At 45.0% G+C, this 14,057-nt stretch overlaps 1 protein-coding gene across 1 annotated transcript in view; it reads left to right on the top strand.

Moving 5' to 3' along the window:
* The window catches only part of WDR70 (WD repeat domain 70), a 1,287,307-nt gene that overhangs the window by 1,061,563 nt on the left and 211,687 nt on the right, over positions 1–14,057 (top strand). The window contains exon 15 of the mRNA XM_069221254.1: positions 4,678–4,794. Within this exon, the coding sequence (XP_069077355.1) occupies positions 4,678–4,794 (117 nt within the window). The remainder of the gene's footprint in view (positions 1–4,677; positions 4,795–14,057) is intronic.

The following is a 14,057-nucleotide window of genomic DNA, read 5'->3' on the forward strand; positions in this document are numbered from 1 at the left end:
TCGAGCTATAATCGGCCTTGGAAGGGCACCCTGAGGCAGGGGCGCGCTGGAACCTTATGCACTCTCTTGAGTGCAAAAAAGGGTTAGTCCATCCTCCACCACTTTCTCTTTAAGCCAGTGCTCTAGAAACTCCATGTTGTTCTTTTCAATGCGTTCTGGTAAGCCAATCACGCGGATATTGTTTCGTCTGGATCGATTTTCAGCGTCTTCTGCCCGTATTTCCAGGTTGCGAATTTGCTTCTCCATTTTGCTCATAGTCTTGGTTGTGTCACTAATCTGTGGCAGGATCGCTTTTACTTTTTTTTCTGCTGCAGACACTTTTTCGTCCAAACAACGGTGGTTGTCCCTGAGTATAGTTAAGTCTGTGGCCAGGGCATCGATTTTCCCTTCTAATACTTCACGGGAGGCTGTTATGACTTGTAAACTTTACTGTAGGATGGGGTCCCCAGTTCCTTCCACAGGGTGGGTGTTCTTGGTTCCCCGCAGTCCTTTCGTGGCGTTCACAGTAAGGTCGTCTTTCACCTCTACATCTTTCTTGCGGCCTACTTTCCCCATATCTGGGTCTCTGTGGTCCTGTGCTGTCCTCTTTGACAGTGGAGGCCAATTCAGTCCTCCGTGGCGGTGAAAGGAAGGAATCAACGGATTCCTCTCCAGTTAGCAATTCTCCAGGTCCTAGAGGTTTCCTGGCCACTTCTCCACTTGTCTTGTGGTTTATAGAGTCGTCCTTCCTAGGTATGGTGCAGGATCCGCATCATCCCACCTGCCGTATCTCTCCCGTGACTGCACTGTGGCGGGCTTGTGATGTTGCAATGATCCCCTTTCATTTTTGCATTGAAGTTTTTACTGTATTGGGATCCCCCCGATGTGGGGTACCTCAAGGGCAGCCGGCCCCCTCCCGTGGACTGCCTCCGTGGTTTGCCAAAGTAGGGGCCTATGGGGCTCACCTCAGCTCTCCATGCACAACTCCTTCTGAGCAATATATTGGTCGGAACACAGCTGCCTCTGCTGTCCTGGGCTCCCTGCAGTCCTCGCAGCTCTGGCTAAGCCGGGCAGCCCTCCTATCGCCGCACGTGCTGAGGACTAACCTGTTATGCAGCTTCCAAAGCGCTGAGATCCGTCTGCCCTCACCTCAGAGGCGGCCTTGCTGCACGTCCTCCGGGGCCAGGGTCAGACGACCCCTCCCTGCCCCCTCCGGCACCCTGCTGTGACCTGGAGCAGGCCCCCCTCCTAGAGGGCCGGTCTCTGTTTCTCAGGGACGCTGCTGTCGCTAGGGCCTGCTCCCCGCTGAGCGCCTCCATTCTCCCTCGCCCCAGGGATGTGCGAGGCTCATCCCGGCTGCTCGCACTCCGCGGTCTCTGCTGGGCTCCTCGCACTCTGCAGTCTCAGCTGGGCTCCTCACCAGCCCAGGCTGTCTTCTGTCCTCCTCCATGCCCAGCGCGCTCTCGCCGGTGCTCCGGGGGTGTGAACGGTCTCAGGCTGCAGTGCCCGCAGCGAGCCGTTTTTCCGGCCTCGCGGGTCTCGGTCACCATCTTGGGCTATTCGCTGCCCTCGCCGTCCCGGCTAGTCGGGGGACGATCCCCACATGCGTGGCTCACCCCCCAACTGCTACAGGGCCCCCTTCCACACTTCCAACTGTGCGCCGGGGGGGCGGAGGCCCTCCGGATAACAGGATTTAACAGGGGAGAAACATTATAGGCGGGAGCCTCACGGAGAGACTTCCGCCATCTGCGTCTGGCCACACACCCCTATTTCCTGATAAGTTCTTGGTGTCTAAATCAAATGTATATTCATCCCAATCTCTATTCCTTTCCTCTATATTGGGGTGTTCCAATACCCCCATAATTTGCAGTGATGTATTGGCTTCTCACTGTGCTGCTAAGGGCATGTTTTCTCTGTGAGTCACGTAGGACTCAATTTTCTGATATTCCATACTCCTCCTCTAATGACATGTATCTCTTTTTCTAAAGATACTTACCCCCTGGTCCTTTATTCAAGTAATCCTTTATCAAAGAAAGAGCAAAACTCTCCCTCTTCGTTTCCTATAACTTCTTTTTCTACTGCCTTTAAAAATTGATTTCATAGTTTCCTGCATAGTCTTTTATGTCCTGTCTCACAATCTCCCGTAGTCTATCGTAGTTCCTCGGAAATCCTGACTACTAAAGAGCACTTGAATATCTTATTTCTACCAAAAAAACTCACTTTAAAATATCTTAATTTCACTAACAACTTATTCTTCGTCTTTGAAATGCAGCCTCCAATTGTCCTCACCATGTTTTAAAAGCAACCCTCAGCACATTCTTTCATGAATTTTTAACGATTTCTCCAATCATGACACACGATCTAATGGGCTTTTCCTCTAATAGCTTAGCCGATGCTTGTAAAAGGTTCCTTTTAAAAACATACTCAATGCGGAGCATGTCCTTTTCTGAAGATGGCCGTCCACTTTGCAATTTCTCTGGAAGCAAGCACGGGCAGACTTGCCCTCACTTCTTGACATGAGCAGACACTATGCACAACACGCATTTCAAAAACCTGTTTCACAACGGATTAGGTTATTTATGCGATTTACTTTAAACAAAAAACACACAATCTATACCAGTCTCAACCCGAGTCAAATTTATCGGCTCAGAAGCAGCAAACAAAAGAGGGAGAAGTTGGATAGTTGCAATATTTTATAGTCAGAGTATTCTGGATTTCTTGTTATGAGCTGTGCAATATTCTCTTTGAAGTGTCTGCTGCTTGGAAGTAGTAAATAAAAGTTAATACATAACGTTAGCCTCCTGTCTTGCATAAAATCAGTATGGCTGCCGAGTGAAGCTACCGAGAAGTAGTCTGACCTTTTTCAAACCACATCATCTGCTTTGGTCATGTTCCTTATTAACAATTGACACAGAAGGAGGATTAAAATAGGACAGCTGTTGGTGGAAATAGGGTTGCATTCTAAGGCTGCATAAACGCAATTTTTACGCCATGTTTACACCATTGACACGCCGTTATGAATACACAGCAGCAGCAGAAGCTCTGTTTGGCACCTCCTCTTTAATCCTGCCTTACGGCTCATGTTCTTGAAATAATGATGCAATAGTTTGTCTATTGGTGATGTGGCGCTAGTGCTGGACATGTGAAAGAACATCCCTGTCATCTTTTAAATTAAGAGAGAATTGCCAAAAGCAAGAGTTCTCAAATGTTATTATGAAAAACATACGGTTATGATTCTGAATTCTGTTTCAGTTGTCTTGTGCGTGGCGAGAGTATGAAACCGCATTATAAACTGACCAGTGATTTACACCGGCAATTCTTCCTGGGCACTTTCGAGGTTTCGTATTAAGTGGCTTCTGCAAGAGAGGTGTGTGCATTCCCACATGCAAATGATATATAATAGTAATGTAAGTTCCTTGGTTTCAATTCAGGTCACATAACTTGGTAACTTAAAGTACTTGACGCTGCAGATCCCAGGTTCTAAAGGCAAAAGTGCATGGGGTAATAGGCCTGTGGTAAAGATGACTGTATAACTTGCATGTGCCTGGTTATACTTCGGTCAGAGTTTATTTACTCTCTCATTGCTGTGAGCCAATACATTAAGCACCGTAGAATTTTGCAATCACATTTAATATTAAAAAAAGTATTTTTGTTTTGTTTACTCTTAAATAGTACTTATGGCTTATAGAGGTATTTTTGTGACGTAGTTGAGGGACCGCTCATCATTTCATGTTTTTGGGATAGAGAAAATGAGTACCGTTAAGGTGGATATTAAATGTAGTGATCTCATGGGACATCAGTACACCTGATACGTGGGTAGGGTGGTATCATGTTAGAGATTATTAGCAGTGTGGCATATGTAAATTATTTACTTGAATTTTGTGAATGGTTAATAGGGCCTGATGGGTAGGTGGCAGTTGTCATCATGCAATGAGCAACTATGTGTGTGTCTGTGTTGGGGGTTTCTCGCCTTCTTTTTCTTATCAAATAAGCATTTGCAATGTAATGGGTCACGTGTTGCTCGAGTTAGAGCTATTAGCGTTGTAAATTTCTAACTGGACTTTTCTTGACACAAATTGCAAATGAAAAGTAAAACAGTTGACATAAGCAAGCTGATTCAAAGCGCCAAGGCTGCCATGAGCATGAGCGCAAAGGAGAGGCACAAAAGGAAAAAGAAGTTCACTTGCAGTCAAACGTACCGCCAAAAGTGCTTTCATCCATGTAACAGGGTTGATGGCCAAGGCGGTAACACAGCTGCCTCAAGGACGGACAAACGTACAGCATTTACCAATGATAGCAAAGGATTTTTTGAAAGGCAAGCCCACAAACGAGTGATGGAGATGGGCGTGCGGTGGACGTGGTTAAAAGCCCTCACATATATCACGGCACACTTAACCTAAAAACACAGGTTGAAGAGGCCAAAAATGCCTCTTTTGTGCCTGATGTGCACAAAAATTCATAAGCTCCATCATCACCCTGTAGCCTGTGCAGATAAAAATATATGTTCATTAAATAAGTAAAAACTAATATCCGCAGTGTTAATTGTTAAGGGTTCTTAGTAACATGCTACATCTGAAAATGGGTCAAAGAATATATATTTTTATTTAACTAAACAGAAAGAGTAAATATACAAATGAAGTATGGTTCACCACTTCTTTTCCTATAGTAACTAGATATGTTGGTTCTTTTCCTTTGTAGCTCATGCACTTCCAATGTTCCGGGAGCCACGTCAACGAAGTACAAGAAAGCAGCTGGAAAAAGATCGTCTTGATCCTTTAAAATCTCATAAACCCGAGCCACCCGTGGCAGGCCCAGGTAAGTTATCGTTGTGTTATCTATCAGTTCTGCCAAACCCTGAACATTAGCACACAGTGCAGCCCTACTGTTCCACTGGAGGCCACAATCAAAACTGTTTGTAGGTTGTACAAATTGCAAAATAAAAACCTTACAACTTACTTGCAAGTGAATTTTATTGTTTGAGTAATCTCGAAACTATAATCTAAAAAATGCAGCAAAGCTACAAACATATGACCTGCTCCCCTTATTACATTAATGATATTTCGACCGAGAAAGTACCATTTAAGGTAACAATGACATTAACTACGGATGTCATTCGCACAAGTACTTCATTTTCATATCCTATGCCTTTAACGTGGTCCAAAAGTTCATTTTAACCAGTGCTTAATTTATAGAAATAAGTGCCAAGGCCCAGCTTGCACCACACTTTGCCACTAAGTCTGCCTGTGACAGTACAAACACAACTACTAACCATCGCACTCCTAAAAGTGTGACAGTTCAGGTCCCCACAGGTGGGAGTGCATTCAGTGAAATGTATTAGTTATTTTTAATGTGCTATGCATTAATAACAACTGGAGTTCTAATTTCTAAATTAGACCGACAGCGCCTCCATGTGGCAGATGGTTGTAAGTGCCAGTGCTGACAATTAAGTGCTGGTGCCTAGGACAGGAAACCACTGGCTGAAATTAAGCACTGCTTTTAACCAAAATAAATATACTAATTCAATGCGGAATTGTTTCCTTTGCCTTACAGTGACGTAGCTCGAACATGTAAACCAGAGCCTAACCCTAATATTTACCCTGTTATTATCACCAACTTTTTTGTGAAATATTGTTATGGAGTATTTTTTCAAGATTTCATCTCAGTCTTCAACTCAAATGTTAATCCATACTCTAAACATAAACCCAGAACACTGTTTTGTACCTTTAGACTAATCCTAGCCCTGTTTCCTAATACATTCTGAATGTTTCTGAACAATTTCTAGAACTTCTTTAAACTTTTGTCTGACACACTTTTTGTGTTTTCCACTTGTTTTTTCTTACCTGAGACTAGTTACCAAACTTTCTGCTTAAATACTTATTTACTGAAGTTAAACTTGTAATACAAACAGATGGTAATACATACAGATAACCCTAGACAAATGCCACACTCTCAATGTTATGAAACATTGATTTGTATGAATATTTTGCTAACCTACATTCACTACCGTCACTTTTCTTTTTTTAAGAACATTTTCTTGTCTTTTTTGTGTCTGTTGTGTGTGCTTCTGCACTCTAGACCTCAATGTGAATTACAAAATAGAAGAGCCGAATTGTAGTGTGACAGTACCCTGGGGGTGTGAGGCTAGCTTTCCCTCCAAGCGAAGGGCGCACGCTTCTAGTTGAAAGAAGTGCTGTGATTGTGTAAGCTCCTTCTTTCGGAGGTACCCCTTGGCAAAGCCCCCGAGGTAAGCCTTGCCAGATGCCCATAACATGGAAGCCAAACGGATTAAACCTTTGTTGAATTGGAGGTATGTGTTTAGTTCTGACTTAACTCCCGTCTGTAGTACTTGTCTTGGAGAAACGAGACGTTGAGTCGCGAAATGGGTCGGGGGTCACTTGGGGAAAGATTGAGGCTAATAGAAGGGGTGTATGATCTGATATCTTGCGGGGGAGGATCTGGATGTGCAAGACCACTTGGCAGTCGGAGGCAGGCATCAATATAAGTTCTGTGCGAGAGTGGTTATGGTGCACAGCACGGGTGCATGTACTACATTTGTCGCAGGAGCCTCTGGAGAACAAGGAGACCTCTGGAATCCACCTCAACTTGTTGGTGCTCCGTTCGATCTGGCTAGGATTGAAAGCCTTTCTACCCTCCATCAAGTGAAGGCTAGTGCAGGTATTCACGGACAGCAACTCCGCCATGTGGTACTGCAATAAACAGGGTGGGGTCGGGTCATGGACCCTTTGTCAGAAGTCCCTGCTTTTCTGCACATATCCCCAGTGGATCAACACCTGGCGAGCTGTCTGAACGCTAGGGTGCACAAACTCAGTTGAAGATGCCTAGCGGATCACGAATGGCGTCTCCCATCGGGAAGCAGTGCTAGGTCTCTTTCTGCACTGGACAGAACCTTGGTTAGATGTGTTCATCACATCTGAGAATGTGTAATGTCAGCACTTCTACTCACTTTAGTTTCCAAGGGTCTCTGGCTCTCTTCATCTGGAGTGGAGCTTACACCTCCTGTACACCTTTCTGACAATACCATTCCTGCAGAGAGTTTTCAAGAAGATCTGGAATGACCGGGCCCAAATCAGCCTTGTGGCCCCGGACTGGGCATGGAGACTTTAGTATCCCGAGCTGTTGAGCTTGGCCATTGATCCTCCGATCAGGCTGCCAGTTTGGGAGGATCTTCTGTCAGAGCAGCAGGAAAGGGTTCTCCACCCAAAGGTGTCAACTCTTTGCCTTGTTGCGTGGAGATTGAGTGGCAACAGTTGACAGCTTTCAAGCTTCCTCTTTAAGTCTGCAGTGTTACCTTGGCAGCCAGGCATCCTGCCACCAAAATGGTATAAGCCTGCAATTGCATAATATTTGTGGCATGGTGTACACAAAGAAACATTGATCCCCTTTCTGCCCCTCTGTAGGAAAATACCCTCTTTCTTGGAATGGTTAACACCATTTTCTGCCTGTTGTCAGTGTGTTTGTCTGTGTTCATTGGGATCCTGCTAACCAGGACCACAGTGATTATGCTCTCTCCCTTCAAACTTGGTTACTTGAACCACTTACACCCCGCATTTGGCATAATGGTGCCCCCATGTAAGTGCCTAGTATATGGTACCCAGTGCATTGGGGTGCCAGGGATTCCCTGTGGGCTGCAGCATGTATTATGACACCCATGGGGGAAGGCCATGCAAAGTGTATCTGCAGGCCTGCCATTGCAGGGTACGTGAAAGGGTGCATGCACCCTCTTCACTACAGGCCACTACACCAGGTCACTGTAAGTCTCCCCTATGGTAGGCCCTCCTAGCCCAGAGGGCAGGGTGCAAGTACCTCTGTGTGAAGACACCCCTGCACTAGCAGAGGTGTCCTCATGAACTAAAGTTCCATTTTCCTGGACTTCGTGAGTGTGGGGACATCATTTTATGCTTATACTGGACAAAGGTCACTACCTATGTCCACCTACATAATGGTAACTCCGATCCTAGGCATGTTTGGTATCAAACATGTCGGAATCATATCCCAGTATAGTTGCCAGTATTGGGAGTATGATTCAGTGCAATCTGGGGGCTCCTTAGAGGGCCCCCAGCATTGCTTCTACCAGCCTTCTGGGGTTTTCCAGGCAGCCCAAGCTGCTGCCACCCCTCAGACAGATTTCTGCCCTCCTGCTGCTTGAAGGCCAAGGCCAGGAAGGCAGAACAAAGGATTTCCTTTGGGAGAGGGAGGTAGCACGCTCTCCCTTTGGAAGTAGGTGTCACGTGGCTTGGGAGGGGTAGCCTTTGTAGGGCAAATTTGGTGCATAAACCATTCTACACTGGTTCAGGGACCCCCAGTCCCTGCTATGGCGTGAAACTGGACAATGAAAAGGGGGGTGACCACTCCCTTGTCCATCACCACCTCAGGGGTGGTGCCCAGAGCTCCTCCAGAGGGTCCCTGGGTTCTGCCATCTTGAATCCAAGGTTGGCAGGGACCTCCGGAGCATATGAGTGGCCAGGTTAGGCAGGTAACATCAGAGCCCCATCCTGATAGGTGGTCACCTGGTTAAGTGACCAGTCCCCTTTCAGGACAATTTAGGGTCTCTCTCTTGGGTGGGCCCTCCGATTCGGCTTGCAAGATTCCAGTAGGACTCCACTGCAACCTCTACTTGGACTTCTAGCCACTGGAACCACGACTGGACCCTCCAGGAACCGGTAATCTGCATTAGCGTTGATGACTGTGCTTGCAACATTGTTTCCATGGCTCCTTCCAACTTCTGCAACATTTACCCAGCTGTGCATCCTCGGAGGGTGGCAAGTCTTCAGTCTGCATGAGAAGGAATCTCCCTTGGAGTGAAGGAGTCACTCCCCTGCAATCGCAGGCACCAACTGCAATGACGACCAGCTGCGCGGATCTCCTCTCATCCTGAGCTGCGTGGATGCTGCATAACGGGTAGTGGTACGGAGTAGTCCTCTTGGTCCTCTCTGCCAGTTGTCTAGCTTTACTGGAGGTGAGCCCGTGCCTTCCCTAGCAGGAAAGTACCCTTGTGCACTGTGTCTCTTGCAGCTACCAAAGCTTGTTGGCATCTCCAGGTTCTGTGTAGCCCCAGCACTCCTTCTTGCGAAGCACAGCCCTCTGCGTGCTTCTCCTGCGGCGTGGGACCCTACTCCAGTTGTGCTGAGTGGGCTCCTCTGCGACATCTGGTCTCTCTTCTTGTGGGTCTCCCTTGGGGGCTGCCGCTTCTTCTGTGGACTCTGCCTTGCTGAGGGTCCTCCTATGACTCCCCTCCTGTGGGTTGAGTCCTCCTGGACCTTCCTGGACCCCCAAAGCTCCACTTGTGTTTTACCGTGACTTCTCTCTTTGCCAAGGCTTGTTGGTGACTCTTCCACGCCACTGACCAACTGCAATCATCCATCCTGCGTGGGACGTCGACTGCATCGTTCAGAAACTCTTCTTGTGCTCCGGGGCTGTATTCCTGACCATCTTCGTACTACTGTCAACCAACTCCTGCAACCGCAGCTGGGTGGGTCCTGGCTCCTACCCCCACTGGACTCTTCTGGACTTGGTCCCCTTCTTCCACAGGTCTTCCTCTGCAGGAATCCACCTCTGGTGTCTTGCAGTATTGTCTGGGGGTTGCATATTCTTCTTTGACTTCCTTTTGGGTGGTTTGGGGAAAAACCAGTAACTTAGTCCTTCCTTCCTGGTCGCTGGGGGGCACTGTGGTACTTATTGGTGTTTCCTAGTTCATTCAGCTCCGCTGTACACATTCCACTTACCTAGGTGGGGTCCTGCATTTGCATTCCATGTTTTTTAGTATATGGTTTGGGCTCTCCCTAGGGTCAATATTGTCTGTTTGCATTTGCTCTGTTTTCTATCACTTTTTATGCTTATTACTGATTACTAGTGTACATATCTAGTGTTTTACTTACCTCCTATTGGCGGTTTGCCTCTTTAGTACTTTTTGGTAATTGTGTCACTAAAAGAAAGTACCTATATTTTGGTAACACTGAGTATTTTCTTTCATGTGTATAAGTGTTGTGTGACTACAGTGGTATTGCATGAGCTTTGCATGTCTCCTAGATAAGCCTTGGCTGCTCATCCACAGCTACGTCTAGACAGCCTGGTTTCTACACTCTGCCTACACTACACTTGTAAGGGATACATGGACCTGGTATAAGGTTTAAGTACCTTAGGTACCCACCACACACCAGGCCAGGTTCCTACACCCTCTTTCTCAAGTTCTTCTACTTATTATTTCTCTTGCTCAGTAGGGCTCTACTCTGGGCACTGTAAAGGGCTATCTTTCTATCATTTCAGCTTTTCTGTAGTTCCCTGGCCAGACATCCTTCATCAACTCCCCTGTTGTAAATAGATTCTTGAAACTTTTACATCTGTTCACACCTTCTCTTTACATTATGCCTCGGTCTCCTCCTCACCATCCTTATGTGTGCTCCTTTTGAGCGTTTGCACAATTGTCCTCTCAGGCGCCTGATGGCTCTTGCTCTGTATAAATATCTGCAATGCTTTGGCCAAGAAGCAACCCCTTGAGGGCTGCATGCTCATCCCACTGGATGTATTCCAGGCAGCAACATGACACATGTTCACAAAACACTACTTTCTTCCTGGATAGTCATGTCAGTCGGGAAGGTCACTTTGTTTGCTTGGTCCTGCAGGACTTCTTCATATGAAATTGGTCCGCTGACCTACCTCCGGGGCGGTATTGCTTGGGTATCTATTCGAAAGGTAAGGAATCTGCAGCTAGAAGTCTCTATCAGGTGAACAAGTTACTTACCTTCGGTAACAAATAATCTGGTAGGGACTCAATCTAGCCGCAGATTCCTTACTGACCCACCCCATCCTTCCTGCTCTGTGAACAGATTTTTAGGGTCACTCGTGAAAAGAAACAAATGTCAGCGCACTGGGGTAGCACCTACATAGGCAACACATATGTCACTTCCTGCGTGGCTGATGCCATGTGAGGCCGCACTATGCTACCTACTGTCATGGAGTGGTACTGCTCGAGAAATCTTTCTGGATCCAATCTGACGCCTGGAGATAATTCAAAAGGTAAGGAATCTGCAGCTAGATAGTCTCTACCAGATAAGACATTTCCGAAGGTAAGTAACTTATTCATTACTGATGATTACTAAATCACAGCACATGCTGAACAATAGATGCTCCAGCACCAGAATTGTTTTGTTCCTTCTGGTGAGAGACATTAACACATGCTGCCTAGTTGATTGGATGCAGAAAAAGTGTTTAACCTTGTCAGCTTCGAGTTTCGGTTCTCCGTCTGTGATAGGATGATCTTGTTCCTCCCATCTCGTAGTCCTATTCTGGTCTCTCTGTCAGGGATAATTGAAAGGGAAGAAATCTGTGGTTAGAGTCTCTACCATATAAGGCATTTCCGAAGGTAAGTAACTTGTTCATTACTCACGGTTACTAAATCATAGCCCATTCTGAACAATAGATGCTCCAGCACCAGAATTGATTTGTTCCTTCTGGTGAGAGACATTAACACATGCTGCTCATTTGATTGGATGCAAAAAATGTGTTTAACCTTGTCAGCTTCGAGTTTCGGTTCTCCGTCTGTGATAGGATGATTTTGTTCCTCCCATCTCGTAGGCCTATTCTTGTCTCTCTGTCAGGGATAATTGAAAAGTAAGAAATCTGTGGATAGAGTCTCTACCATATAGGGCGTTTTTAGAAGGTAAGTAACTTGTCCATTACTAACTACTACTAAGTCACAGCACATGCTGACCAATAGATGCTCTAGCACCAGAATTGTTTTATTACTTCTAGTGAGGGAGCCATTAACACATGCTGCCTAGTTGATTGGAGGTAGAGAAGGTGTTTAGCCTTGTCAGCTTTGAGATTCGGTTCTCTGTCTGTGATGTGTTGATTTAGTTCCTCCCTCCTCATGGGCCTACTCTTGTCTCTCTGTCAGGGATCTTCGCCGTCCCCTCACCCAGTAATAATTAATTCACAAAAAGGTGAAGAGGTAAAGGCAACAATAGAAACCTGTCAGAAGTGTCCTATTTCAATCCCGTTTGCCTTGTTTATCTATGCTTTAGCTATATTACTTCAACGAGCCCCAAATAGTCATCTTATATCAGGTTGTATAAAATTGAAGCTCCATGCAAACTACGTTCACTGTCTTTTTAATCAAAATAAATGGGGGACTTTAAATGCATCCCGGTAAACATCAAGTTTCTATTGTTTCAAGGTTCCATTGAAGTTTTGCCTCCTCTCCCTGGGCTGGCTATGCTCAGACCAAAGTGGTGTTCGTCACTATACACTTTTCAGAGATATGCAACCTTAATTGTTCTCTAAGAAGTAGTAACATTGTAATTTGATTATTGAAAGCAACTCCCTGGCCTCTATGGGGAGAGCCACTTTAATCAAAGTATGCAAGTCTTAATAAAAATAGAATTTAAATGAGTTATCCCGGCTATACAGATAGACATGCTCAGCAGGCAGATCTAGGTTTATGGCTAGTGGTACGTCTGCAGAAAAGTTGTGAGCAACTTTTTTCACCTTTGAGTCTCCAAAAATTATATTTTTGCCATGACATCCCAGTGCCCCAACTGAACTGATCTTCTGTCTGAACTAGAAACCACCCCTTCTAACCTTTACCTTTAAGCTTTTCATATGCCTAGTGGATGTCTAGCTCTCCCTCAACATTCTCTTCAATTTTGTTTCGATCTGCTCACTGTAAAGCAGTGGCCTTTATGTCACTAATGGGTTAACATCTGCTCTTTGGGTTAAACTTTCTTTCATTGGTATTTTGCTGGACCATTCTTCTGCTTTTGACACATTTGACCACCCCGTACTGTTGGGCAACTCATCCTTCCTTGGTTATCATTGAGTCGGCTGTTCATGTAATCCTAACTGTCCTTCCTTAATGCAGACATTGGTTCCCATTGTTAAATTTCCTGTATGGGTACTTATGTGCCTGGTTATTTTCACTTAATACCTCTGTAAAGCACAGGCTTGCTTTTACTTGCATTTCAAGCCTGGTGCTTCAAAGGTTTCTGATATAAAGTCGGAAACGGCACACTTTTCTCAAGAGTCAGACTTTATTCCATCTCCACTGCTTCAATTGTCATTTTCCTTCACACAGCTTTTCTTGTCCCCTCTCCTCTCACAGATCTACCAGCATCCTAATCTGCCCTCCTGTACCCAACATTCCGAATGTCCCATTCCCAGATACAGGGGAGAAGGATCTACCACTTCTAATTAACTATCTACCATTTCTAATTAACTATTATTTCTAATGACTATTATATTTCTTTTATTTTATATCTTCCCATGAATTATCCTGAATTTTATATGAAGTATATTACAACAGTTTCCTTTTACTTCCTCTTGCTTTCCCAAACCCTTTTTTTCTGACTGTCATCCAACTCTGATTAAAATGTCTTCACCTTATCTCCTCAAACTAAAGTTTAGTTTCTTCCTACTACCCACTCTTTCCATTTCTCTGCTTGTCACTTTTTGAACTGTAAATGCCAGCACAAATTCATGTAATCAACTTAGGCACATCCATTCCCGTTTTTACTGATATCTCTTCGTTTTCCTGTAGCTTTCACTTAAATTCTTCTTTCACTTTCACTTAAATTCTGTGAAACTAGCCATTATATATTTTTGGCTGCAGCCAAATTATTTATTCGAATATCATATTTTCCCATTGCAAACTCATTTCATCACTAATTCTCTCAGCTCTCATCTGTTCACCATCTTTTTCTTCTTATATTCAGAATTCAGAGTTTTGAGGTTTTCTTTTCATACCCCATCGACAAATCATCACTTGCTGGGCCCCCTATTGCTGACTTTGCTTTGTATATTAGAATTTGTATTTTTTATCCACACGTCATACCTTACTCCTGTGGCTTCTAAGTGCTCTGAATATCTGGTGTTACTAATATCCAATGTATTGCTACTCAGTATGTGATTATACAGTATATCAATGATGTAACTCCTTTCTACCTTTGTTGTCAAGTCACGTAGCTCTACTATGAGAAGCCTTCAACATCCTTAGAAAATTCTCGTTTGTACCTCTTCCCAGTGCACCTCCCTTCTATTAGTGTTTTGACTTATTGCTCTCACAC

This window comes from Pleurodeles waltl, chromosome 1_1, assembly GCF_031143425.1.
Source record: "Pleurodeles waltl isolate 20211129_DDA chromosome 1_1, aPleWal1.hap1.20221129, whole genome shotgun sequence".
Taxonomy (NCBI): domain Eukaryota; kingdom Metazoa; phylum Chordata; class Amphibia; order Caudata; family Salamandridae; genus Pleurodeles; species Pleurodeles waltl.